The sequence below is a fragment of the Phalacrocorax aristotelis genome, chromosome 3 (genome assembly GCF_949628215.1).
Source record: "Phalacrocorax aristotelis chromosome 3, bGulAri2.1, whole genome shotgun sequence".
Lineage (NCBI taxonomy): Eukaryota > Metazoa > Chordata > Aves > Suliformes > Phalacrocoracidae > Phalacrocorax > Phalacrocorax aristotelis.
In genome coordinates this window covers 69,385,568-69,410,244 of record NC_134278.1, presented here as the reverse complement: position 1 = coordinate 69,410,244, position 24,677 = coordinate 69,385,568, and the positions used below count along the sequence as shown (strand labels likewise).

The 24,677-nt window shown below is 39.9% G+C and overlaps 1 protein-coding gene across 2 annotated transcripts in view; it reads left to right on the top strand.

Annotated features, from left to right (window-relative positions):
* The window catches only part of TIAM2 (TIAM Rac1 associated GEF 2), a 140,578-nt gene that overhangs the window by 64,943 nt on the left and 50,958 nt on the right, over positions 1 to 24,677 (top strand). Inside the window, exons 6-12 of one of the 2 annotated variants that reach the window (XM_075087883.1) lie at positions 329 to 553; positions 10,300 to 10,485; positions 11,714 to 11,860; positions 15,455 to 15,517; positions 20,319 to 20,483; positions 23,123 to 23,228; positions 23,692 to 23,769. In XM_075087883.1, the coding sequence (XP_074943984.1) occupies positions 329 to 553; positions 10,300 to 10,485; positions 11,714 to 11,860; positions 15,455 to 15,517; positions 20,319 to 20,483; positions 23,123 to 23,228; positions 23,692 to 23,769 (970 nt within the window). Of the gene's footprint in view, positions 1 to 328; positions 554 to 10,299; positions 10,486 to 11,713; positions 11,861 to 15,454; positions 15,518 to 20,315; positions 20,484 to 23,122; positions 23,229 to 23,691; positions 23,770 to 24,677 lie in introns of both variants that reach the window. The other variant, XM_075087882.1, reaches the window with a different exon arrangement.

Genomic DNA, 24,677 nt, shown 5'->3' with positions numbered 1-24,677 from the left:
TTTAAGCAAGCAAACACCTCTCCTCAGAAATCACATCTTTCCCACAGCTCGTGGGGTTCTGTTGTGCTTGCGGAGCCCTCAGACCTTGCAGTGCTAAGAAGCAAAAGCTGAAGGTTGGAGGCAAGTCATGACAGAGTGCAGGAAAAGCTCACAGTTCCTTTATTTACGCAGTTTTAAAGATAAAACCTTATTACACTGAGTTTAAGATAAAGTGCCTATGATCTCTGTGAACCCGTGAAGCACTTCAGGTCCTAGAGCTTCTGATTTTTTTTATTTTTTTTTCTCCTCTTGCCTGCTCACAATGTTGCACCGCTGATTTGTTTCACAGGCAACAAGCCAGACGGATCTGGAGAACTGGGTTACTGCCATACATTCAGCCTGTGCTTCCCTCTTTGCAAAGAAGCTTGGGAAAGAGGACACTGTTAGGCTGCTGAAAAATCAAACCAAGAGTCTCTTCCAGAAGATTGACATGGATAGCAAGATGAAAAAGATGGCAGAGTTGCAGCTTTCAGTTGTTAGTGATCCAAAAAACAGGAAGGCCATAGAGAATCAGGTACTGGGAACAATATTTTTACAGGAGCGTATTTATCATTATTTCTTGCTTTGGGCTCTAACTGTCAATGCTTTCTAGGCCTGAGAGTAATTGTCTTGGGGATAGCTGGCACGACAGTCATAATTATTGCCAGGTTTCTACAGCAATCCAGAGCAGCGCAGGAGGTAGTCTCCTCAAAGCTGAGGATCAGACCAATCTGTTTTACGAGCACAAAGCTATTTCTTTTCTCTTCTGGAAAAATGTAATGAATTTTCACTGTTTTATCATGTACTTAGCTGTTAATAATATTTAGCTGTTACATAGCATACCACAGAATATACAGTATGTTCTCTGAATAATTTAATGTATTATTGAATTGCAGTAGAGATTTAAGAGTAGGTGCTTAGCAATACTGTTCTGCACCTTAAGACAGGATCTGAAGAGTACTTCATCCAAATAAAATCACAGGAAGGACTGAGACAGACAAAACCATGTGCTTCAGTTGAAATCCAGCCGAGTCTAGAAGGCCAGGATCCACTAGGCCTCTTAAAAAGGCCCATACGAGTCTGAATGAGAACAAGAAGTAAAGACCGGAGTTTTCTATCCTAGGTGGAAAAGCACTACCATGAGTACCACTGGCACCTACTGGAGCATTATATGAGTATCAGTTCAAAGAAAAGGGGGACACTTAGTCACTAACAGCACTTCTTGTAACACTCTCTGGTTGCGTGCTGGGAATTTTTTATCTCTGTATAAGCCCAGGCTCATCTAGTAGTTTAGCCTAATAGGTCTATGGACTGAGGTTGTTGTATCTTTTACTTTATTAGGCCATTAACAGAAGACATCTGATCATTTTAATTTGTTGACTGGTATTGGCAGGTATACCTACCTGCCTTTCCAGTCAGAGTAGCTATTGCTCTGTCATTACTTTAGGCTGCACATTATGGCCTCTCGAGTAGCAACCGAAGTTTATTTCCTTTGACCCAAAAGAGCATAATTGTATTTCTTTCATTAGTGGAACACTTTTAGTTTCACAAATTTGATGCTTACAGTATTTAAAATTCTTACTGTACTGGTTTGAACTTCATGAAGGGCAGACTGACTGATACTGACTTTAGCATACCAGCTCCTGTAGCACACTTTAGTCTGAAACTGCATGAGCAGAGTTCAATAAGTATGCAGGTTTGTGTAGGGTTTTGTGGTGCAGATGTTCATAAGCCCTTTGAGTGCTAGGATGTTCATAATTTATTTCCAGGTCACTTTATTTCATGGTCCAGAGCCTAGTGAGGTGAATGGAGGAGGAAAAATGTTAAGCATCCTTTTACTGCAGTAGATTTTGAGACCTAGAATAATATACAGATTTCTAGACATGTCTAGTGCTTGTAACATGTGATGCACTGAGGAAAAATCCTGATGTATATTAACTTAATTTACTCCTCCTCCCATTAGATACTGATGCTAGTAGTTTATCTAGAGTCAGCTGAAGAGTATTAATGATGCTTTAATATCTGCTAATTAGATGTTCTGTCCTTGAACAACTGCCATTGTTTTCCAGCTCAGTCCCTGGAAGAAGTTGGCTGTGTTCTGCTAGAACTGAAATCCATCACTAGGGCTGCAGAAGATTTATTCCTGTTAATCTTCTGTCTGTGAATGTCTCAAAACACTGAATGAGGGCAAACCAGTGAAACAGAGAGTGAGATGGATCATGTGCAAACATCCACTAGTTAGCAAACAATAAATTTATAATGAGCCTTTTCTCCAGTCTTGATCCCTTTGATCTCTATAAAATCTCTCCTTACAACTGCTGAAGGCTTTTTGGCAAAGTCACTTCAGAGAAAAGTCAATAGATAACTGGGTTTCCTAATCTTTTGATTTAATGTCTTAGAGATTGGCTTTTGCAAAGGGAAAAAAAATCTTGATGTAATTAGTAACCAAGAATTCTTAATATGCTTTGTAAGCTAACGATTTTGAGAAAACATTGTTCCTCAGGGAGAAGTTTGCATGTATGTAGCTCAGTTGTTTAGTAACTGTGGTTGTTTAGTTGTCTTTTGCTCACTTTGAGTAGTAAGAGGAATTTAAATTCTGGGTTTGGTTTTGTGTAAATTTGGTGGTGTTTTCAATCATGTGGCAGTTGTGATTCCTCTGTGCTGAAGTATACTGTATTGACAATACTGTAGCTTATAAGCATGCCCTACCTCCTATGCTGGAAAACTTCACTGGTGATCTATTTCGGGAAGTCAGCGGAAATACTGTACTGTGATTGAATTCAGAGTGACCACGGTGTTTTTTTACGTAGAAAGATGAGGCACAGTGTTAATTTCTTACCACTGAGGCATTGTCTTGGAAAATGTGATTTCTAAATCCTTTCTCCTTTTCCTTCCTCTTCCTCTGAAAAGCAACCACCCAACCTCAGCTTTCCTTTTTGAGTTTTTTTTTCACATATGTATTTATTTAAAACCAATACCTGTTTCTTTGCTGAGGACTTAATTTAATAATTCACAGTAATTCACAGGGCTTTACAAGCAAGCAAAACCTTTTCTTGTTTCACAGTTACCATCACCTGAAAGGCAGTTGCAATAAGGAAACCTGGACTTATAAAACTGCTATAGGTATTTGAATGTATGTACTTGTTTCTTTTTGCTGTCCAGCAAATGGACTGGAGAAGCTTATCTGATATTCTGTCTTTTAAATATGGTGGATTTGCAGGCTAGCAATTGATGAAGCTAGTGCTAAACAGAAGTTCAAAAAAAAAAAAGGACAAGGAAAATGTTTTTCTAGAGAAATTGTTGTTTTAGAGACTCGATGCCATCGAACTACTTAAGAAATGCCTTCAGCATTGCAGCATAGATCAGGGATTCTCTCTATCTGGGTTTACTGGTCTAATAATGATAGTATTAGACTTAGTAACTGTTTAAGAGAAAATGGCATCACTTCACAGAGCTGTTGATATCATTGGACAGTTTAGAAAAGATCAGTGAAGCATCTACAGGAGCAGTGTACATACAGCAACCAGTCCTAGTAGGCCACTGGAAATCCCAGCTCTGCACATACTACCTACAGCCATGGGTGTTTATATTACTATATGCAATAAGTATGTTGTGGGTGTTGGTATTCCCCCAGGGTGTAACTTCTCCCCTAAACCAAAGAGAATTAGGATGAAAGGTAGCAAATTCGAAAATCCCCTGGCGCTGAGATGAATTTCAAAGACCGCAGAGTCACAGTCTTTAAAAAAAAAAGTTAGTTTTCCTAGCTGTTTAACCTGCTAGAGAAATCACAGTGTTTGCTGTGAATATGGAGCCCTGACTAACGGCTACTGAAGTTAGTGAAAGGGATTATTAGCATTTATTCAGAGCTCTTTAAGCAAAATATTGCACATTAAGTAAAAAACAAGGCTGTCTCTGCCTGTAGAATGGTTTTAATGGGATGGAAAATCTACCTCACAGTGAGGGCACCACAGCTCTGGGTGTACTTCTTTATGTACTTGGTACATAAATCTATTCTGTTGTCTCGTTTTAGAACAATAATATGAATAATAGTTTCTTGAAAGCATTCTGGGCTTTTCTCTTCGAATTTTAGTATATTGGTATAATAATATTTTCCAAGCTATTCAGAGGTTTCTGATGTGATTCATATTTTCTGTGCACATGATACTTAACTTACTTATCAGATGGGTTATGAACATAGGTATTTACTTGCAGGCATTGAAATGATGGTGCATTAATGAGAAGAACAGGCACATGCTTGGAGATTATTTTTATGGAAATTTTCATGTGTGTCCTCTAACTAAAAGTAGTTCATCTGTTGCCATAAAAATCAAAATAAGGGGATCGGTAAGAAGGTGTCCTGTTTGCTCTGGGTAGTCATTAAATCCATTAGTACCTTTCTTCTCTTCCCTGTGGTGGTCTTTGGCTCTTTATACAGAGCGTAACCTCATTACTTTTTTTGTTTAACAGGTACCTGACACTTCCTCTTTTCTCTCACATTTATAGGTAGGTGACTGGAGTAGCTTGGGGGATTTTATTCTTCAGGCTCCCCAAGGCCAAATTTCATGTCTTCATTTTCTTTAAACCCCCTGTTGAAATATTGTCTGACTTTCTGATGAAAACTCCAATAACAAAACTCAAAGTGAATCTTTTCAGGGAACTTTGCTAGCACTTGGCAGTTTTGGTGCATACAAATTCAATGAGAATCACGATATAGGGTTACTTTTCTTTCTTCCATATCCTCCTAAACTAGAAAACAATATCTAAACTTGTTATAACAGATCTTCAGTTTGGGTGGTCTTTGAACAGGCTAGAATAGAGCTTCACTTTCTGAGGGATTCAGTACTATGTCTTTTCGGGTGTTGCTCTTCAGTGGAGGATGGTCCCTGCAATCCCTGCTAGTGATCTGAGGTCATTAGCAAAATCGTTCTCTTTTGGTAGTAGCCAGTGAGTAGGCAGCCAGGAAAGTTGAGGAAGGTCATCTCCATTCTCCTCACTGCTGTAATTACTGTTTTGCAGATGAGTGAATTTCTGTCTTTGTTTCACAAAGATTTAGCATAAAATAATGAATGTGGGGTTGCATAGCATGATCTCATACAATGAAGCTGGTGTGGGAGCCTGTGCAGGAAGGGCTGGTCTTCTGGTTTTTGGGGAGGGAGAGCTGGATAGTAAGGTCCAGTGACTGTCTTAATTACATCCCTAGCTATAGACATATACGTGGTACAGCCAATTTCAGTCAGATTATTGACAAAAATGTAAATCAGGTACATGTGGGTGCACTTTTGTGCTCTCAATGGTATTAAGAATAAGATTTCCTCTACCTGTTTTGGTTAGAAATTATAAAAATTTTGTTCTTCCAAAACAAGTAGAAAGACGGCATTTAATGCAAAACAAGGCTGTTGTCTTGTTATTTCAGGAAGTTTTCTTAACTATTTTTTAAGTCACTAGGTAGAATGAAGAACAAAGGGTATTGCTAATTGCAGATCATTGTTGTTATACTCTACTATGTTTCCTTTTTTATTTCTTTGAGATAGAAGTTATGACAGTATCTCTGTAGTGTCCTTTAAAGTAATGGAATTTCTGAGAGTGTGATGTTTTTGCTTCTTCAAGTTCTCTTTAGGAAGAAATAACAATAAAAATCTCTTCCTTGTCCCCAGAAACCAAGTGACTCATTTATCCAGATGGGTACAATATGAATTGTGTCTGAGAACCAGGGACTGGAATGCAAAGAGTTTGGTGTTGTTTGTAATGTGGTTGAAAAGCTGTTTGTATAAAACAGCAGCAGAAGTTTCTTTTAAATCCACAGAGTTCTCTATATCAGCTTGCAGAGACACTTTGCATCTGGGAAGATGTTGCGTAGGGGAAAATTTCTGAATTGTTTACTGCTGTAGATAGTGAATTGTGTCAGTGAGGAGCTCATGTTTCTATACGGTATAAGAACTGTTACTAAATCTGATCAGTTTTAGAGGCTTAAGCACCGAGAGAAGGCCCTCCTCCCTGTTTAGCTTTTCTTTTGTGCTACCTTAAATAAGTGCCATGTGGAAACCTGGTACTTTGTTATCAGTTGAGCTGCCCAGGAAGTTTCTTCCATCCTTCCTCCAGGTCCTTGAAGAATTTCTACTTCGAGCTGATAAGGTGTCATTTCTGGCATTGCTTTCCACCATTTACATACTGGTTTGGGGTTTATTACACTGAGCTCTTCTTACTTTGTACAGAACAAGTATTTGAAAATGAGACAGTCCTTCCCCAGCCCCACAAATGACACTGTTTGTGCCATACTATAGGAAGGGTGAGGAGCCAGGGGCCCATCCCTGAGCAGCACTGCTGGCACTGCTTTCACTGGGAGCCTCAGGGCCCTCCTTTTTATAGTCTGCAAGCCCTAGGCATGTTCTAGTGGAGGTGGAGGTGCCTCCGCTAGAGGTGGAAGGTGGAGGTGGAAATGTCACCTGCAGAGAGGACTGTATAGCATGTAGGTACTATGGATCCCCATGTCATCTGCTGGAAACCACTGGTCTGTATTGACTGGTCTGAATGTATTTACCCCTTGCCTTTCCAGGCTCCCACTTTAGAGTTTACCTATAGAAACCTAGCAGGGTTACTGAATTAACAGACACCTGATTTTGAGCACCTTCCTTTAATTCGTATCTTTGCATGATTTAAAGCATAATTAGTTTACAATTGTTTTAGTGTCTGAATAGGTTTTTTTCACTAACCTGGAGGAGAATTGGCTATTTATGTTCTGAAAATTATCATTACTGTTGAAGTACTGCCAAAAGTACCGTGCTGATGGTCCTTTGTATATTAACTGTTAAAAACTCATTCCTCAACTAAGTCTCTGATGCAAAAGCTCATCCCTTCACTTAGCATTCCCCATGTAATTACTGTCTTGTCTCTGCACCAGGCTTCATTGCATGAGTTCTCCTGGTGGCCCAGGCTAAATAATTCATGGCCCTAGTTCTTAAGGGTTCACACAATTTACTCCTTTCTGTCTCTCTGCCACAGCCTCCTTTTTCTCTCTACCTTACAGGGATCCTGTTAGGCTGAATACATTTATTTGAGTGGCCCTTCCTTGCCTTTCTCCCAGGTGCTCTTGGCGACCACTAAACCCAGAAATCCTTGCCTAACATTTGCCTGTACTGAGAATGACATCCTCCCTTTCCTCTAGGAAAAACCTTTAATGCTTTTCCGATAAGTTCAGATGGAGGTTTTGAAACAGTCACTGAAAGAGGGTGGTTTTGGATGCTCTGGGTGCTGTAGCCAGCGATTCAGGCAAGCGCAACAGCTGAGCAGGTCACATGAGGAGCGTTTCATGTGTGCTTGCTTGTTTTGGCGTGCCTCACATCGCGCCATATCTCTTATCTCTTTGCAGACTCGCTTCATGCTGCTGTCGGCCTTTGTTACCCACTCCCGCTCTCACGGCTGTCTGGTGCATCCACTTTTTCCTCTTTGCTTTCGAGCAGATTTCAAAAGGGCCATTTTGTCTGTGCATGAAGTTAAGTCCTTGAGCCGTCTTTTGGGCAGTCCTCCCACGTGGGGCAGAGATTTGCCTCACACAATATTAGAATAAGGATCGCAGCAGCTAGTCTGCAGGCTGTAAATTAACTTCATGGACCAGGTCATACCGCGCTTTGAAGTTGTTGCTTTTTCATTTGTGTGCTTCCCCCATTTGGTCTTCAAGAGTATAAATCTTTAGGAAGAATTATCATAGTTTAAAAGGCTTAGACAAATAGCAGCTGGTATTGGTTCGTGGTCTCCAATTGGTTCCAGACATCCCTGGTTTTGATAAGACTACAAGACAATTCCAGAAATTCCCTGCCTACAGCTTTTGCTAATGCCATTAAATGTAATGTCATGATTACCAATGCTTTTGGAGCTGATTAGCTAGCATCCTGCATGACTGATAAACACCATAATTTAATTATTTCTTCAGAATGTCCTCATGTTGTACCCCACTCCCCCTTCTTAGATTATCTTTATTTTAAAATACACTTAGTAGAAATGTTTAATGGGGATTTTGAAGAATGCCTCAGAAACACAAGGATGCCTGCGTTCAGCTTGTGCTTAATGGGGGCAGGATGCTCCATTCCAGCAGTGCCCAGAACAAGCCTTGCTCTGTTCCCAAGGTATTCAAAGTTGGTTTGGCTCTGTACCCATGGAGGTTTCATCCCAAACAGAAGGACTTCACCTGAGCTTGTAGCTTTTGCCTTTGTGAAAAGCTGACATCCATGTTTTTATTCTGGTTGGGCGCTGACACAGAGAAAGAGCTCATCACAAAGCCTATTGGAGTTGTCCCAAGCGTAAAGTACTGGCAAGCAGAAAAATGCTCTGTAAGGAGTGTCTGAGAGCACAGAGTATGCAAAGTAAAGGTTGATGATCAAATAAAACCAAGAAAGACATGATTATTCTTTCTGGGGCACAAAGGATGCATGTTTTGAGTGTCTGTGGTGAGAGATTAGGTGAGCTGTCTTTGTTATATGTAAATCTCTGTCCTTTTTTTCTGGACTTTCGTGAATTGCTCTTGTGATAATATTTTGTAAATTTTATCTTTTGTTTTTAATAGTCATTCCTTGAAAGATTTTTTTAAGTGTACTGTAAATTATAATTTTTCCTTTGCAGATATACAAGATCGTATATTGTCTTCCCTTTATTCACCCTCCCTGCCAAATAAGATTACCTTTTACTTCCAAAAGTATAGCCATAACTGATGCCACAGTTTGTGAGCACACATGAAAGGAAGCCAGAATAGGTAATGTCTCAGTTGTAGTAAAAGCCTCAGCACCGTTTTGCCAACAGGGCCTTTTTCACCCTTTCATTGCTCACTTCTTCCTTGCTGAAAGTAAGAGGCAAGATTCTTGTTTAGTTCTTGTGATATTTTGCAACATTATAAGGAAACCAAACTGATTTTGCTTCTAGACGAGCCTGCAGGTCATAGTTCACCTGAGATTTTTATTGTACTTATCAGCCTGTTTTCTGAGTCACAAAGGTGGTTGTCGCAACCTTGGCTAATCTCAGTTAAAGCTGATAATGTCCTGTACGCTCAGGGACAGGCAGGGTGTGCCGGTGAAAGGTATGAAGTCAATGCACGTTAGAGAAAAAGTGCTGAACTTTCTCCGCAGCCCTAAACCACCTGTGGAACAACCAACATGCAGTGATTGGAGCTGACATTGAAGATCAGCATTGTCAGGGGATTTTAACAATCTTCAGTACATGAACTTAGTGTACATTAACCTAATGGACATGCCTTTTCCGCTTTCCCATGCGTGAATGTGCCTACTCTGTTAAACACAGCTGCCTTTTTATTTGTACTCTTTATTGGTATTAATTTATATTGTACACTGTGGGACAGATTTTAGCTGCAACTACCAATCTGTAAGTTGGGGAAATGAAAAGCAAAATTTGACTTTTGTGCAGTGCATAAGAATATGTGTTTGTGTAGATGAGTGTTTATCTACACAGATACTTAAAACCTGTCATCTGACCTTTGAGTCAGAACTTCATTTGTCTAGTAAATATTTGAATCTCTTAAATTCCCTAATTTTACATTGAAACTGGATTAAGCTGTCTGTTACACCTGCATGTGCCTGTGTTAGATATGTTCAAAAATTGCATGAGGGGTATGTATACATTCTTGCTCTTGGTCCAGTGATTTGTATTGGACATACATAACTCATTTTTGGAGTTTGCCTGAGTGTAAGCATGTCTTAACCTATTAGTCAGACAAAGAACTACACACTCTTGGTTTGCCAATATTGTCCCCTGTTTACAGATAGAGAGGCCACAGGACGATAGTAAAGAATGAGCGGGACCTATCAGTGCAGCTACTTCATTTTGCGTAGTGCATTTGTGTAGCTATGCAGCTTTGCTTTCACCCAGCCACCTATACAATCTAAGCTCATAAAAATGAAGGAAACAAAACTAATCTCCAAAAAAGAGAGAGAAAGAGAATGGAAGGGAAAAAAAAAAAAAAAGAAAAGCAGCCTTCATGAACCACAAGGTTGTGTTTTTATGTAACTGCTTTTGTGGCTATCAAACTACCCGAAGTTCACGGTATGTGCATCTTGTCAGTATGCATTTAAGACCACCAGCTTTGTTTTATTTCAAGCCATCTTTTGGGTTGATGTAACACAATATGACTGAATGTGTTTTGGCAGGGAATAACAAATCTAATCCATATACCACCAGATGAAAGTAATTTACCCTGGGTTTGTGGAAGAGCTTGAATTTTCAGTGCAGCCCACAAAGACATTTTTCCCCTTTTAATTGTCCCTTTTTATATCTAAACAGATCCAGCAATGGGAACAGAACCTGGAAAAATTTAACATGGACCTTTTCCGAATGCGATGTTACCTAGCCAGTTTGCAAGGTGGGGAGCTCCCAAACCCAAAGAGCCTTTTGGCTGCTGCCAGTCGTCCTTCAAAATTGGCGCTGGGGCGGCTTGGCATTTTCTCCGTCTCATCCTTCCATGCACTGGTAAGTCTGAATGCACTTCTCATGGGTGTGTTACACAAAGCCATCATTAATATTGTACTTAGATGTGGAATTATGCTGGGATAATACATGGCAACACCCACATGCATTGGCTCAGACAGCCCTGTTCCCTTCTCACCCTTTCTGCCTGTTCCTTGACTGCAAAAAAAATTTTCTTGCGCAGACACAGACTTTGAAACCCTGAGGATATGGCCATGACATTTTTTGGCCCCTGAGGACTCCAGAATTTGTGTACTTCTGACCTATATCTAAAAAAGAAACAAACCAAAATATTCTTCAGATGTAGACGAGTCATCGTATTAAAATTTGGTCACTGCGATTTCACCTCCACTGAGTTCAGAGTTTAAAGTGTATAGGTGCTAAATCACTTAGAGTGAAAAGACCCTAATACAGAAATTTCCAAAAGTGATTCAGGTCCCTCTGGGCTGAGCTGATCTTTTTTGGTGGTCCCAGATGGCTCTATTTTTCAGAAACAGTTTGATACCCTCCTGAAGAGGTAGTATTTTTAGAATAGGCTAAAACTAGAGAGAATCTGAAATTATAAGTCACTTTTTAAGAACTGTGGCCTGTGTTTGCAAAGAAGAATGTGGGAGATCCTCAGCTACTGTAAACTGTTGTCACCCTGTTGGCTTTAAATGAAGTATGGCAGTAGCAGGTTTGCCTCTGCTCTTTAACCGTGGCAGGGCTGTGAGGCTGATCTTGGCAGAGAGGGGTGAACCACATCTGCTGCATGAGGAGTCAGTCTGAATAAGTCCTGAAAGTCCTGTCAGGGAATATATTTCTCTCTGCCACTGTTTTTATCTGTGTGGTTTATGTCATTGCTTGTTAACAACTCAATGCCATAGCACATTTATCTCCCGTTTGGCAATTTTGAGTCTTTCTTCCTCTAGCAATTTCATATCTGAATGATAGGTTATCATTCTTCTTTGGAGTCTTTTTATTAACTTGTTGTACAGAGCAATAGTTTCTCAGTTCCTCCCTTCCTATGACCTTCTAATTTTGCCCCATGACAAAAATATTACACTATCACACCACTGGAATACCAAAAGAAGCATCACCACTGAAACTTTAAAACACTGTCCTTGCACCTTGGCATATTACACTGAGGTGAACTAAAGTAACTGTGCTTTGATGTGTCAAGTTGAAATAACTGTCAATATTTTGCTCTTATGAAAGTGATATAGGAAAGCCTGTCTCTGTGTTTAAATAGATATGCTCCAGGGATGAAGCTGCTCTCAGGAAACGTACCCTATCTCTGTCACAAAGAGTCCGAAATAAGAAGGGTTTATTTTCTTCGTTAAAAGGACTAGACACATTGGCAAGAAAAGGAAAAGAAAAGCGACCATCCATAACTCAGGTAGATCTTATTTCCTGGGAGTAGCATAGAAGGGCTTGTTTCTGCTGGGGCTCATCCTGCAAGGTGCTGTTGGTGCACGGGGCAGGAGACATCTGTCCATCAAATTTGCATGCACAGTTTCAGTAGACATGGCAGATTTGCAATGGAAGCATCACTTTTGAACAGTACATATCTAATTTTGGGTTTATTTGTAATAAGTAAGATTGGTGAATCAGAGGTTTTGACCCAGTGGGTTAGTTTATTATCAACAGCATGAGACCATCAGGTTTGAATTTGTAACAAAACTTGCCTTCTGGCACATTGTAAACTGTTTGGAAGTAGGGTTTCTTTGGAGATAGCCTGTATGCGCAGTCCTTAACACTGTGTTGTGCTGGTTTATGACTGGGACTCTGAAGTACTGTTGCAATTTCACGTTGAGTTAACACAGGTGAGTCTTCAAAGGAAAAAGAGGGGAGAGTGCTGCGAAGACAGCCATCTTTGGCATGGCCTCTGAAAGCAACATGCCCTGCTTGGAAGCATGTTTTAGCCAACAGGAGAAGACCGCTGTCAGACAGGAGGCCAGCTGCAGGCGCAGAGAGCTGACCAATAAAGCTGTGACAGTTTACACCAGCTGAAGGCTTGGTGCAGGTTTGATGTGTTGGGGCAGGCTGGCCCTGGGGGGAAGGGCTGTGCTCACGCGTGCCCCCCCCGAAAGGCTGCGTTACTGCTAATGAAGCTAGAGCATCTTACAGGGTCATTTTCTCTTTGTGAAACTAATGGCCCATGCACACATTCAGTGTAAACGCGTATCAGGAGTCTGTGTTTTCTCAAAAAAACCACAATTAAATCTGAAACAAAAGTTCATTGCCTTCTCCCTGACAAAACGGTAAATAAAACCAGAGACAATTCCTTGACAGAGAGGCAGAAGGCATAGAGGTGCTATTTTAACTAGCCTTTGCCATGTCTGCTGTTTCTCCTGCAAAGCAGTATTTTCTGCATTGTTTATTAGGTGACTTTGCTCCTGCTCTTCCCTGGCCCTTGTATTTTGATTTTATTAATAAAAAGATCTGTGATCAGCTCTCGAAAATCAGTTGTTCTTGCATGTCTGGTAACTGCTTTTGGAATATTTAAACAAGCCTATCTGTTTTGCGTACTGCAATAGTCCCAGAGCTGATGCAACAGACTTAATGTTGCAAAATAACACATCAGGATTTTCTGGTCTAGTGGTTTGTATTTTTAATAGGTAAATATTTATCTATGTGTTATACTGAGATTAAGCTTCCTTGGGTGACTGTTATGCATTTTAGCATATTGATCAAGATGTGTTTACATGGTGAAATTGAGTAAGAATAAAACTCAAGTCTGTCTTATGAAAGAGGGAATTGAAGGAGAAATTTTCTACAAGTCATCCTTTTTACATAATTTCCCCTGTGTTCCCCAGCAGATGAGGCCAGTCTGCGAGTCCTGCACCTCTATTTCTTTATTAATAAGAGCCCTGAGAGAAGGGATGTTATGCCCCTTAGCTCTGTTCCCAGTGGAGCCGATACCTAACACTGTCTTAACTGGGTAATATGTCCTCCTGTATGCTTTATAGCCCATGAAGGGGATTCTGTGGAGCTGGGGACAGGGAATCTTACTTCCATGGCAAGGAGAGGAGGCTCCTGCTGCCCTCCTAGTGCTTTTCCCAGCATGGAGTAGGGAGCCTTGGCACAGGCAGAGGTGCCCCCGGCGTGTCCTCACCCTCCTTTTTCCAAACATCGTAACCAGCTGGCCCAAAAAAGTGTTCGTTTTCACCCACGAGCTGAGGTTCTTGATTTTTTTTTTTTTTTCATTAAGCATCCTACAATAAAACTAAGGAAATGTAAACGCTGAGTGTTGCATATGAATAACACTGGGCTATGACTCATACCTATAAAAGTGAAGAATTTTTAAGGACATGGCTCAAAAACTGACCCATGGACCTAGAAAGTGGCTGAGAAGGGAGCCACATCCTTGCTCAGACTTGTGTGTATGCACGTAATTGTGTATCAAAATCACAATAGGCCTGAGGCTTGTCGTCTCTTTCAGCCCATTGGGAAACTGGGTTAAGCAGAGAAGTGGAGCTTGCTTCTCTGCTCATTGTGCTGTGATGTCTGTGTCAAAAAACAGGTTAAAAATGTCTTGCTTTCTTGGATTTAATTAAAGTTCATTTGACTGGAGCTGGTATGTTTTAATCTACCATACCCTAGCTTCAAAATTAGATGGTATATTCTTGAACATTGTTGTGTCATAGAAGTTTTAAATTTTATCTTAAGTTTAATTTTATGGTATTAATAAAAAAGAGGTTCAGAGTTTCTATGCTGGGAGGCTTTTGTAAACATTAATGAAGTGGCTTAGTCTTTTACAAACCAGTTAATAAAACTGCACTGTAGCAGATGGGGGATGTCTAGGCTCCCATTATCCTCAGTTTCTTAAATGCTTATCTGCTTTCTTGTGTTTAAATGATAAACTGTTTGCAGAAATCATAAACAATAAAATACTTAGATTACATCTGTGGGTGAGACAGGAAGAGGAAATTCAGAAGTGGTGCCCTTTATTTGCATTGTCAGAAACTAGATTTCATACGAAATTTTAAGAGAGAGTTTGTTGTTGTCTTGGATTATGCGAAAGGCTTTTGCTAGTACAAAAAAAAAAACTAGAAAAGAAAAACCTAAACAAAAAAAGCTCAGATGTAGGTTTGATATTGTCCTGATTTGGTGACTGCAGGAGAAGCTAAAAAAATGCTATTTATCTTCGCACTTCAGCAGGATAATGTTATTACCTGCAAATCTCAACATGGTGCATAAGCTGCATAGATCTATCTGTGTGTTCATACAAGTCTTATCACCAAAATACCTGGTTGTATCCATAGTCATTTATTGGATTTTTAAAAAATTTAATTAATAAGCCTAACATCTTTGTGAGATACTGGTAGTTAAGCTTTCAAAACAGATGGGGAATGGAAATCTCAGTTTCTGCTTTCACCACTTCCAAAGCAGACACAGTAGGCAGCTGTTTTCGTTACTTAATAGTGCCAGTTTTGGGTCAAGTATGCCTTTAAAGCTAAGCTAAAAGTTTCCATCCATAGTGTCAAGCTAACTGCTCGGTTAGCTTGGAGTAAGAAAAACCATAGGGTAAGAAGTTCTAGAAAACAGCAACAATGATTTGAGATAGTTCCTTTAAATCATTATGAGATTTGTAGCTGTGCCTAACAGTATCTCAAAGGGTGAAACTATAACTTCGAGTGTAGTGTATGATTTGAAGATGAATGACTTTAATCTTATTGCTAAGCAATAGATAGGAAAAAACAAGGACATGAATGCTTTTATACATATTTGAATGTGAGTGTGCGTGTAGCCTGAAAGAGAAAACTTGCTTAGATTTTCTTTATAGAGGGAGATTTGTATTTCTTTAATACTTCTTCTAGTCAGAATAAAGCAATAAAAAGTACAAAAAAGATCCCTGGTGTTTAGCAGGTTGTTGTATTTCTATTAATTTAGTTTTCTTCTTTTTTTTTGAAGGATTTACCTAACACGGGTAAGAAATGAAGTGTTATATTTGTTTAACCTATTTATTTATCTATGATATTTTTAATAGATTTTTGATTCAGCTGGAGGACATGGATTTGCTGGTGTCCAGAATTCATCCAACTCGGCTGAGGTAAGATATGCCTGTCCTCATTCTGTTTTTAAATTCCTGAATGTATTTCGCTAAGTGTATGATGAGGCTGGTTCAGAAACCCCACAGAGGTTCATAAAACGCAGTTAGTGTTAGATGGCAGGATTTTAATTCTTCTACTGAAACCACTTTAATAGAAGTTTCTGAACGTTCATGGTAGCCTTTTAAAAAAAAAAAAAAATCCCTGAAAGCTTCTTCACAACACTAATCCTTACAGTGTATGCGCTGTCTGAGAGAGATTTGGAACTGAGCTCGTTTGCAAGCATCCTTCACAGTATGGCAAAACCCAAGGTGTATTTTTCCCCTTTGCCTACTTCAATACAACCTGTATATTTTGAGTATAAAGGCAAATAAAGTTGTATTAAAGTCTGTGGAGGATACCAGCAGAGAAGTGTGAGTTCATATATAGCTGGAGATTGCCCAAGTAAAGGAAGAGGAAGCGGCATCCCCTCAACTGCGTTACTCAGTAAATAGCTGCGGCTGATTTTCTCCAGTGCCCAGGAGGAGGAGAGCTGCTGCTTGCCCCTCTGCTTGTCACGAGTCATGGTTCCTCTCAGCTCCCGCAGCCCCCCTGAGGATAACATCACTGTCCCCTGGTCTGGAAGAAAAGCAGGATACTCCAAAATCCATATTCACATACATGCTGGACCACTGAGTGTTGCCTATGTCCTACAGGGCTTACGCAGACAGAATCCTTCTTGGTTGGCTTGTGCAGGCTCCAAATAAAAAATTCAAATTAAGTCTTAGGCACAGGGTTTCTGGACTTCATTTTCGGTATGGTATAGCTGGATTTCTTTAATGGCAATAAGTGCCATATTCAAAGGGGGTATTTGTCTTCCCATCTACCCCCTGTCCCAGTTCCTCATTCCCCCACTGTGGTTTAAAACTTGAAAGAATACTTTAAAAAAATCATACTACAGTACTCTTCCCTTTCAGCTGAGTTTGTCTATGAGTTATTAGACAAAAACTCAAAAACTGCATTTAATATGGAATATTGCTGTTGAAAATTATTAACTATAATGAAGAACTGTAATGAATCTTGTGAGGAAGGTTTGGACAAAGTTCATCAGTTCTCATAGGTTTTTATGTTGTTTTTTTTGTATCATTATGTGCTATGTGGTTCATTTTCTCATCAAGTGCCTTCATTTAATGGCTAGGTAAGAAAGGAATATATAATTATGCAGAAGTCATACCACTGAGAGAGGCATCTCCCACTGACAGCAGCTAATCCTGTATTGCTGTTTTCCCTCCTGAAAGTATCTTCACACTTTGTCTGTTCTTTGAAGAAGTATATTTGAACACCTGAATTCCCTTGGTTACTTTACCACTTCCTTGTTATGTCCTGGGGTGAGAAAGTGTTTAAACCAAATCACTCCTCTCTTTTCAAAATAAATTATAATTATGAGAGATTTCTGGGTGAAATGCTGTCCTGTAGAGAACACTTTCAAATTCCTTCACAATGTAGGGTGTCTTGTGAGATGGCATCCATTTTCCTTACCTCAGAGACAGTGAACATAATTTGTTCCTGTCCAGTCCTGTCAAAACACGGAAAGGTTTGGTCCCTCCTAAACCTGAGAAGAGGCAGAATCTCTTCAGTGCAGCCCCTGACAGTTTCTCCTGAAGGGCTGTGAGGCCAGTCGCTTGGTTCAGCACTGACCCCATTGGGGTTGATGGTGCTGCCTTGTGCAATGGGGTTTGCTGTGGGTCTCCCTCCCTTTTACACTGCTGCTGGTGTAATAAGTGCATTTGCTCTTCCCAAACCCTTTCGAGGAGACAGAGAAAGGTTTTGAAGGTGCCAGGGAGCAGGCAGAATGAAGTCCTCTCCCTTTGGTGCTCTGTGTGGGAAGGGACAAGATCTGGCTTCTTGACCCAGCTCTCGCAAGGAGGTTTGTGTGTCCTCCATAGCTGCTGGATAAAAGCAGCCTGCTCTGAATTCATGCAGGGGCTCGCAGCCCTGCTCCCTGGGTAGACGGGACCAGCATGGGGGCAATGTTGCTGCAGATTTTGGGCCAAGCTTTGCAAAGTTTAGCAGGGGTGTGTTTCAAGACTGGAAAAAAACCCCGTGCCAATTTAGATGCTGAAGCAGAGCTCTGGAGCTCAACCTTATTTCTAGAAAAACATTATTATTATTATTATTATCTCAAATTTATTTCTTAAACCTTTTTTAAAATGGGAATTAAATATAGCGTGGGCATTTTTAAGATCCTGACATTTTGGTGAATCATACAACAACTCAGAAATGATTCATCATAACTCTGAAAAACGTTACTTTGGCATCAGCCCAGTTTCATTGGCTGATTTCAAATGAAAAACAAAAACAGCATCAGAAGTTTTATAAAATGCTACCTGAGGAGTGCAGCGAATGACAAATAGTGAAGTCTGGCAGGGAGGCTGTACTTTCCCTGAAAAGGATGATAAAAACAGAGGCAAATGGTGGGGGGAAATTATGAAGTAACCTATTGGTCCTACAGCAGCCCTGTGGCACAACGTGTGACAGTCTGCAAATCCTGGCGCCTATTTCTGGAAAATCAGATGGGTTGTTATAACTTTATGTGGCAATGAATGAATGAACTATTGTAGAATTAGTCACTGTAGGCATAACAGGAAAAAAAACCCAACTCTTTTCATGTCAGATTTTCTGAGATGGAAAATGTGGATGAAGCAACAGCACCTTGACTGCAGTTAAGGAACATAGTTGTGTTTAATAACAGGAGAGTTTATCTCAAGGTGTATGCCTGAGCACCAGTGTACATGGCAAGGAAAGGAGAGCATCTTACACTGGCTGCAGAACTTTTCTGTCCTGTCTTAAAAGCTTCTGGAAGAAGGTGGCCTTAAGCCTATTTCTCCTCACCTTCATACTGTGTTTCAGGTTGGTTTTGTTTTAATCTCTGGCAATAGTGAGATTTATTTCTGTTGGACAGATTTGAAGAACTACTGATGCAGTGCAGTAAACCATTGCAGTAGTTACAAACTTCTGAGCTGCTGGGAGCATCTCCCTAGCTGAGGCAACATAGCTTTGGTTTTCCCTGGAGGAAGCCACCAGAGAATTCAGTCTGACTCATTCCTGCTCAACTCTTGCAGCCGCCTGCCTTGCCCTTTCTCCTTTCTGTTATTTACTGTGTGGAAGGAGGTCAGTGTTTTATTGCCAGGCACTTGCTTTAGTGCTTTCTGATGACCATGCTTCTATGGGAATTATCGTCTCCAACAGCACCAGTGTTATGAGCAGTCTGGAACCACAGCCACCGAGGTGAAACTTCACCTGGTGTAGATTTCATCGCTCCATTAATTGCAGTAGCATAACAGGATTCCTGTTATGTATAGTAGTTACTAGATTTTAGTAGGATTTCCATGGTCCTGTGTTAACTGAAATTTCATTTTCAACTAGTTAAAAGGGACAGTTGAGCAAGACAGATAAGATTTGTGAATGTATTAGTTCATTAATATTCTGCCAAAACCAGCATTACTCTGGCATCAAATTATTACTGTGCCATACTCTGGGATGGCTGCAACCTGAATTTCTGCATTGTTTGGTAATTATCTGAACAGGATTGCTTACTACATCATTTTCAGAGCCACAGTTGTTATTTGGAAAAACAAAATAATATTGGTGTCTCTGTTGCTACTGGTACGTTGTTGTCAATAACTTTGCTGCCTGCAGCAAGGGAAGCAGTCCCTGTGCAGTGATTTTACTGCAGCTTTTAATTGCAGTGCTCCCGTGGGCTTGTGTCCCTGCAGAGCCAGGAGGAAGAATTGCATAATCAAGGGGCTTTATGTAGGCAGCAACCCTCCCCCCCACACCCCAACCAAACCAACTAACCAACCAAAAATACAGAGAAAAAAGCATTAAGGAGGTAGGCACTCCTGAGAACAGCTCAGGATATCTTAAAATATGTCTTGGGTGGCAGTTTTGCCACTTTACAGGTAAGTGTCCCTTTCCATTGACTGTAAGGGGACTCAAGGGACCCTCTCTGCATAAACTTAAATGCCTTGATGTTGGTATTTATGTGATGTGCTGAACAGGCAGACCCAAATATATAGGTGAAACTCCAAATTCTGAACAGCTCTCAGTGTTTTTCTTCTCTTTGTGTGGCTTCCTTTGAAACATGTAGCCTGACGTGCAGTACAGGAGAAAGTGTGAAAATGAAGGGTGAGAAAACGACAGGGAATTTATTCAGGGTGGATGTTGTTATTTGATCCAGAGGAATGGCTTTGGAATGAGGGTGAATGTGAAGCAAAATGGTAAACAGGCTAATACCCGGTGCTACCTATGAGGCAATATGTTCTTAAACTGTAAATAGAATAGGAACACTTTATTCTTGCTTTAGTCCTTTATTATGTTATGGCACGCCTTGCTCCACAGTGCTCTCTGCTGGAAGTTTACTATATTATTATTTTCGGTCAAAATTACAGTAATTCTGGGTTTTTTGCATTTGTTAATTAGGCAAAATTGTAGTAGTCAGTTGTTCTTAAGAATTTATTCACACTGTGATATATTATCAGGTAGCTACATATTTTTGCTCTGATTTAAATCAGTAATTAATATAAGATAAAGGCATAAAAGCCTGTAATGGGAATGCAGAGGAAGTGCAGTTTGTTCTCAAGAAAATCAAGTTTTCAACAGTGAATGAGAGCAGGTGAGAGAACTTTGTCCCTGTCTTGCAACGGGGAAATACACAGTACCGTGTCTAAATACATACCCGCTGCAAACTGCCAATGTAATTGTACTTTTGGGGTTTTTTGCAACTCCCACATACGTTGTACGTTTCTCCCTTGTTTCCAGCAGCAAGTTGATGACTTTTTGAATGTCTACTGCTCCGTGCCAGAGGGCATCCAGAAGGAGAGCACTTGGGAAACACAAACTTATGTTCACTTCTGTGACGGCCAAGGAGTGGCGCTGACCCTCAAGCCAGAGCACAGGGTGGAAGATGTTTTGTCTTTGGCATGCAAGGTACTCAGTTTTCATCTATGACTGCACCTTGTTAATAGCTGTGGGGTTGAGAAAGAGCATAATATATCAGAGGATGTCTATATAGCGAAAGCGTAATACCAGCATCTCCCTTTCACTGTATTAAGGCATATTGCTGTGTTTCCTTTAGTTGTGTTATTTATGTATTGTAGCCAAGGTAGCAGGGTTATGGAAGGGTTTTCGAGAAGCATTGCTAGTGAATACTTAAAGCGGTGACAATTTGCCAGGTCAGCCCCTGAGAAATCTCAGCCTGCGTCCACTCTATGTTGTCATTGCAGCAAACCCAGTTGTTCTGTGCAAATTAATCCCGGAGGAGTAACAGGGACTGGTTGAGTTAATGCCAGGAGATTAAGACAAAGGCTATCATATATGTTTGCTTCTTAAAGGATCCTTTTAAGCTTTTAATAAAATACCAGCTCTACTTGTGAATTTCAAAGAGTGCATTCCCTTTTGAGTCAGTGCCAACAATTCAAGAGGGATTGCTATAGATCTTGGAACAGAAAACTGAGTCACAGGTTGAAGGTGAAGTAGAAATACCCATTTTAACTACAGACAGAAGACCAGCACCTCTAGAACATCGCAACGTACCTAGCGCCTGTGTCTCCACAACTGCCAGTGCTTGAATTTAGCTCTAACTTCATGATTCAAGTCACTTAAATTCTGCAAACAAGTTTTTTGGAAAAACTAACTTTTTACTCCCACGTTCTGTGTTCTGAAAACAGAAAAATATAGTTTATTTACTTCAAAAGTAATGGTGAAAATCAGGGGGAAAAAAAGTCCTGCTCTGTACAAAAAACAGCTGTAGCTTTTGGCATAAGTTAGTGTGAACTTTCAAGTGAGCTCATTCAACTGGCTTGAAGTTAATTAATTCTGAGGCTTCTAATGGAGGAAAGGACCCAATTTAAGGGCTCTCTGCACCTGGCAATGTTGTAAACAAAAAGAATTGATAAATTATGCAAGTTTTTAAAAATCCAGAGTGAACTATAGTTTTTAAATCAAAATAAGCACGCTGATTTAACCAAGTCATAATGCGTCTTCATGGCATCACTGAGAAGAAATTATCTTCTTGTTGCTTTTGCTGGTGGGGACTGAGTCCTGGAGAAGCAGTTTAATGCCTGGCCTTTTTAAAAAGTCACTTGTTCCTAGCCAGGCTGAAGGGATTGTCGTGAGACATTATTTGACCACTAGATGGCACGGTACAGCTGAAACATTTGGTAATAGATACTGTGGCATGCAAGACCCCTGAAAGATGAAATAAAATTTATAAACGTAAAATTAAGTTGAAAAGGAAATTACTTACCTCTCTTACTCCATCATCCCAAACTATTTATAATTGTAAGGCTGACTTTTAATTTTCATTGTCTGTATCGCATGAAAATTTAAATTATTTGATTTTTTCCTTAAACATTTTTCTGTTTTATTTTTTCTTTCTATTCTGTGTGTAAAGCTTTTCATAAGCATTCTCTAATGCTGAATACTTTCTGCTCATCTATGCTGGTTCTTTTCCTTCTTAACATTTTCATTCTGCTCTGGTGAGTGTAAGGAGTCTTTCTTCTTAACAGAACATGTTTGAATGTTATGTGCATAAGGATAAAGTTCAAAGGGGTTGTTGTTGGTTTTTTTCCTTCCATTCATACTTTATGGGGTTTATACTTTTCTCATTTCTGTTTTCCATTTGAGACTTTTGGATAGCACGTATAGAAAAAAAATGTGCATTTGAATAAAATTGTTCAGGATACAGAACACATGCAACTCGTAAACTGTTACACATAATAAAATGTTAAGGTAATTACTAGTTACTCAGTAGATTTAGATTTTGTAAGCTGCAGAGATGCATTAAAGAGGTTAAATAACCCTCAGGGATGCAGTCATTCATCCTCTTTTAGAAATGTTGCTTCCTCCTGTTTTAGAAATGTTGCTCTATTAATATGCTAAAATGAAATGTTTTGTGCAGTGGTCTCACCAGCATCCTGATTTTCAGAGAGATTCCCATCAGGGGCTCGACACTTTTAGGCTAATATCCTTTGGGAATATTCCTATTTCCCTTTGGCTTCCTGTTGAGACAGGATTCTTGCTTTGACCTCACATGGTGAAAAAAAATAGGTGGAACTCTCTGATCATAGATGAAACCCAGCAATAAAAATAAAATCCAAAAAAGGCAAACCCTTAGGGAACCTGCATCCCATCCCCTCTCCTAGCAGCCCATACATGCATACACACTTTCTACATCAGAGGAAAAAGTTGCTGAGCAGAACTGAGTCGTTAAAAGTAGTCACAGCAAAGGATGGTTGTGAGTATAAGTTCAAAAGGACAGAAAACAGTTGTGATATCTTTGGAAACATATAGCAGTTCTCAGTTAATCTAATAGCCAAGACATAGTGTTTATGAAAGGATTTGGGAGGATCATAAGAGAAAATGGAAATAGCACTTGAACCTTATCTTCTAAGCAATGCAGCTAGTTTTGTTTATACCACAAAAAATAGTTAGAGAATGACTTGTTGAGGATTGCTTTTGCATGATTTCTAGAGAGTTTTGTGTGTGTGTGTGTTAATTCTGTGTCTTCTGGGATTCTGGAAATTAATAACAAATTCCAAACCCCATTCATTCTCTTTATTCCTTAGATGAAACAGCTGGAGCCAAGACACTATGGCCTACAACTCAGAAGACTGGTTGATGAAAATACTGAGTATTGTGCTCCTGAACCATATGAATACATAGTAGACCAGGAAAGTGTGATCCTTTTAGATAAAGCTCGGTGACGTCTGTAGCTACAGTTGAACTATCACCTACGAATATGTGTGATTTAGATGTAAAATAAGATTTTAAAGCTGTTCCTAGATAGCATTCTGCCATCCTTGTTCACACAGTCCGTGCCTCTGCAGGCATTTGGGTGGATAGGCACTGCAAACGCTCTCTTCAGGAGCTGTTTGAAGGTTTAAGTGGAGCTTCTGGTACAAAAGCAAAGTGTCAGTCTCTACTCTGGGCTGGGTTTTCTACCTTTAACTTAGTCTGCATTTAGTCCAACTGACACTGGTGACGCTTGCAGAGTAACACAGTTGTCAGACAGCACGTTTTGGCTCTTTATTGATGCAAAGACTATTGTGCTTATTTCTCATGCTGTACCTTTGGGTTTTGATGCTTGCAATGTCATAATTTGATGGCTTCTGTTATTGGGTTTTTTTCCAACAGGTGTATGACGAAATAGAAATTTGTCCGTTAAATGTTTATCATGTTCATCTTACAAAGACTGAAAACATAAGTGATTTTGGTAAGCTCTCAGGAATTTTTATTCTTGTCATTGCTTACTTTCTCTCTTCGGGATTTTTCTGTCTCCGAGAGTGGGTAGAGCCATCCTTTTAGCTTGAAGTCTGAGTCTGCAAAGGACTTGAGGCATTATAACAAAGACCCAAACTGGTTGTTTTACACCGGCAAGCAGATTTCTTATGTTTGGGAAGGATCCACTTTCTAATTCCGCTGCACTGGCCAAATTATTCAAGCATGGAATTGTCAGAAGGCAAATGTCCTTTGCCAGGATTAACACAATCAGTCTCAGTCAGGCCATGGTAAAGGTCTGTCCTTTTTCTTCTTTGGTAGTGAGATCCCTTTTGGCACAGTATCAACGGTGTCCTTTGGTACAAATTCTGACGGGCTTTTTGTTGGTGGGAGGCGGTTATGCCTAGGAACTATAATATACCTTGCAATAATACCTTTGTAAGGCAACTCTGTGCTGTTCTTTGGCCGCATGTCTGTTGGTATAAATTACTCCTTTCTGGGCTCTCTCACTCACTGGTCTATGTGGATTTGCTGTTTTATACTTCAGATTTCCAGTTTTTTGATCTGTTTAACACACTTCTATATCTGAGGGACACACTGCAGAACTCCTACCGTAACGATGAGTTGTGTTACTGAAATGTCATATGGGGCTGAGGTAGAAAATATTTTTTTGAAATGTAATTTGGTTTTTACAGCACAGCATGACATTTCCTGGAAGTTGAAAAGTCCTATTAACTTTAGCAGGCCTTACTATGACTGAGAAACAATGTGATAATTTCTCTGTGCTCCATGGGTGTGTTCTCACAGGAAATATCCTCCCTCTGGTTGTGTAGAGTCTACTAAATACACAAAATAAAAGGGTAATGTTTCAGAGAAAGTTTATTTGATTTAAACCTCTCTTAC